The sequence below is a fragment of the Notothenia coriiceps genome, unplaced genomic scaffold, assembly GCF_000735185.1.
Source record: "Notothenia coriiceps isolate Sejong01 unplaced genomic scaffold, NC01 NC01_scaffold00015984, whole genome shotgun sequence".
In the NCBI taxonomy this organism is placed as follows: Eukaryota; Metazoa; Chordata; class Actinopteri; order Perciformes; family Nototheniidae; genus Notothenia; species Notothenia coriiceps.
In genome coordinates this window covers 1-2,524 of record NW_011348685.1, presented here as the reverse complement: position 1 = coordinate 2,524, position 2,524 = coordinate 1, and the positions used below count along the sequence as shown (strand labels likewise).

Sequence of the window (2,524 nt, the reverse complement as noted above, 5' to 3'; positions counted from 1 at the left end):
ATATCTCTCAGGTAGTCCACCAGCAGATGAAAAACACCCACCTCTCCGTCTCTTCCAAGGGACGAGGGAACCGTGCGGCAGTTTCCGTAAAAAAAATGTTCCGCCGGTCAACATGTCCGTTAAAGTTTAAATCTTCCGTACAAAATTAGAAAAGTGCCGATCAGAGGTCTTCTTTGTTATTTATTGAGCTTTAAACAAATTGATAAAGACTCTGTTCTCTGTATAATAATATTTAATAAACGGTGCCTGCCTCTCTTTTCCTCCCCCTCTTCTGACAGCCCAGCAGCAGCAGGAGACGTGGGGAGAGGGAGGCGGGCTATTTCATCGTTATCAGAAAATGATCATATAGGGCACACACGGAGCCGTTGGACCCCCAGAGCGTTGCGTATGCCGGTCTACCCACCTTGGGACCCCCCCCCCCACAGAGCGGAGCAAGGCAACTAAACTTAAAATAATAAGCAGCATTTTACGGCTCGCTATGCATGGGGCCGCCTTGAGGGGGTTTCCCGACATGTCGTTTCAGTAAATTAAAGGGTGTTTCATGTTGTCGTTGCTGTGGGACTTCTTAATACCTTGGAAAATGCCGTTTAATACTTTTTAATAGTCTTAATTTTTGCTAAATTGATTTATCAACTTTTAATACTTTTTAAGACCCCGCGGACACCCTGTTTAGGTTTCAGTCTTCAGATTATTCTGAATAAACACTAAAATAATGTATGCAAACTCTGAATTCCGTTGTCTGAAAATCATGGCTGGCCAACAGTCATGTGACGTATATTGCTTAATAGTTTGAGAAACAATAGAACTATAAGAAAGCCAGGAATCTCCTCTTCCCAACAGTGCACTCAATGAGTTTCAGAGTAAGTCACACATAATGAATGCATCATCGGCACATGTTATCACCTGTTTCTTTATCTTCTTCTTCTCCTTCTTGCTGAGGTTAGCTAACGGGTCGTCGTCCTGCTGCTGGGCCTGCTCTGCGATCACATCCTCTGCACACTGAGAGACAGAACCGTTAGCACTGATCCAGAGCAGAGGAGGACAATAGACAGATTATGGAGGACAAACACACCTTCATGGTGTCACATTCGTCACTGTCCTCCTCCTCCTCCTCCTCCTCTTCATCTTCGCTGCGTGATGCTTTAGCAGGTCTTCCTTTCTACAGGGACACAGATGAATCACATGATGGTTACCTGGACAATGCTGAAAACTGGATGGAAGTGCTAAGCTAACAACAGTGCTCCTTTCTTACCTTCTGTTGCTCTTTCTTCCCCTTCTTAGGCTTGTTGTCCTCATCGTTATCTGGCGACTGAAGGAAAAAAGGCAGATGCATGTAATTAGAGAAGATGTTTAGATCAATAGAATGAGAAAGGCCTGAGCACACGGCATCTGTATCCCATCATTACAAACCAGAGGTGGAAGGTAAATCAGTACATTTACTATATTTTACCTTTAGTTGACTATTTCCATTTTTTGTTCTAGTTCTATACCACTACATTATGGAAGCATTTATTTGACTTTTTACTCATATTTAACACACAAGAATAGAATCATTTAATGTCATTATACATGTGCAATGAGAGAACGAAATACTTCTCCCTTTTAAAAGGTGCCATCAAAACAAAAAACATCACAACATAAGACATGCAGCATACATACTTATGTAGGAATAAGGAATAAAGTGAAAATAAAATAAAATCTGAAATGTAATAAATAATAATAGTAGGTATGTATTTATAATAATAATAATGATATATATGTAGGGGTGTAACGGTATACGTACCGAAATTATTCGGTATGGGCCCTTCGGTTCGGTACCGAAGTGTACCGAAGTGTACCGAACGAATATAAAGTTAAACGTAAACATTTTAGAACGTGAACAACTTTTTGGAAGTAATCTCAGGTGCTGCGTCGCAGCATTCAGTGTAATTTGCTCCCATTGGGTTCAACGAGTCATAGAGCGACCAAGTCATTTCATTGGACGAGAGGCATACTATGAGAGCTGGTCACAGGGATGTGTTCAAATGTAGTCAGTAATTTGAGGAACTGTCGAAATGGCGAACGCAGATAAAGTTGAGCTTGAAAATCCTCCAGCATCATTGAAGTCTCCGGTTTGGGAACATTTTGGTTTCGCAGTTACGTACAAGGACAAAGACAGTTTGACCGAACCAAAGCTGTTTGTCGGCATTGTTCAACTAAAATTGGTTACGCGGCTGGCAATACATCAAACTTGCACACTCATTTGAAAAGGTATCACCCGAACGTGAATATCACCGGTACCAAAAGAAAAAAGACTGAAGTGCAAACCCAACTCCCACTAGCATTTAAGCCTCCACCACTCGCAAAAAGTTCAGACCGAGCCAAAGCTATTACAAACGCTAAATATCCTTATGTTGCCATGTTAGCAAAGCGCTACCTGGCTGTATCTGCTACCTCTGCCCCTAGCGAGAAGGTGTTCTCCACAGCAGGAGACATTGTTAGTGCCAGCAGATCTGCCCTTTCGGCAAGCAATGTGGACAAGGTA

General features: G+C 42.1%; 1 protein-coding gene across 1 annotated transcript in view; it reads right to left on the bottom strand.

Moving 5' to 3' along the window:
* abcf1 (ATP-binding cassette, sub-family F (GCN20), member 1) overlaps positions 1 to 1,333 on the bottom strand; it is a 15,238-nt gene extending 13,905 nt beyond the window's left edge. Inside the window, exons 1-3 of the mRNA XM_010775728.1 lie at positions 1,253 to 1,333; positions 1,073 to 1,159; positions 904 to 999 (exon numbers count right to left, since the gene is read on the bottom strand). Coding sequence (XP_010774030.1) covers positions 904 to 999; positions 1,073 to 1,159; positions 1,253 to 1,333 — 264 coding nt within the window. The remainder of the gene's footprint in view (positions 1 to 903; positions 1,000 to 1,072; positions 1,160 to 1,252) is intronic.
* Between the last annotated feature and the right edge of the window lie 1,191 nt (positions 1,334 to 2,524).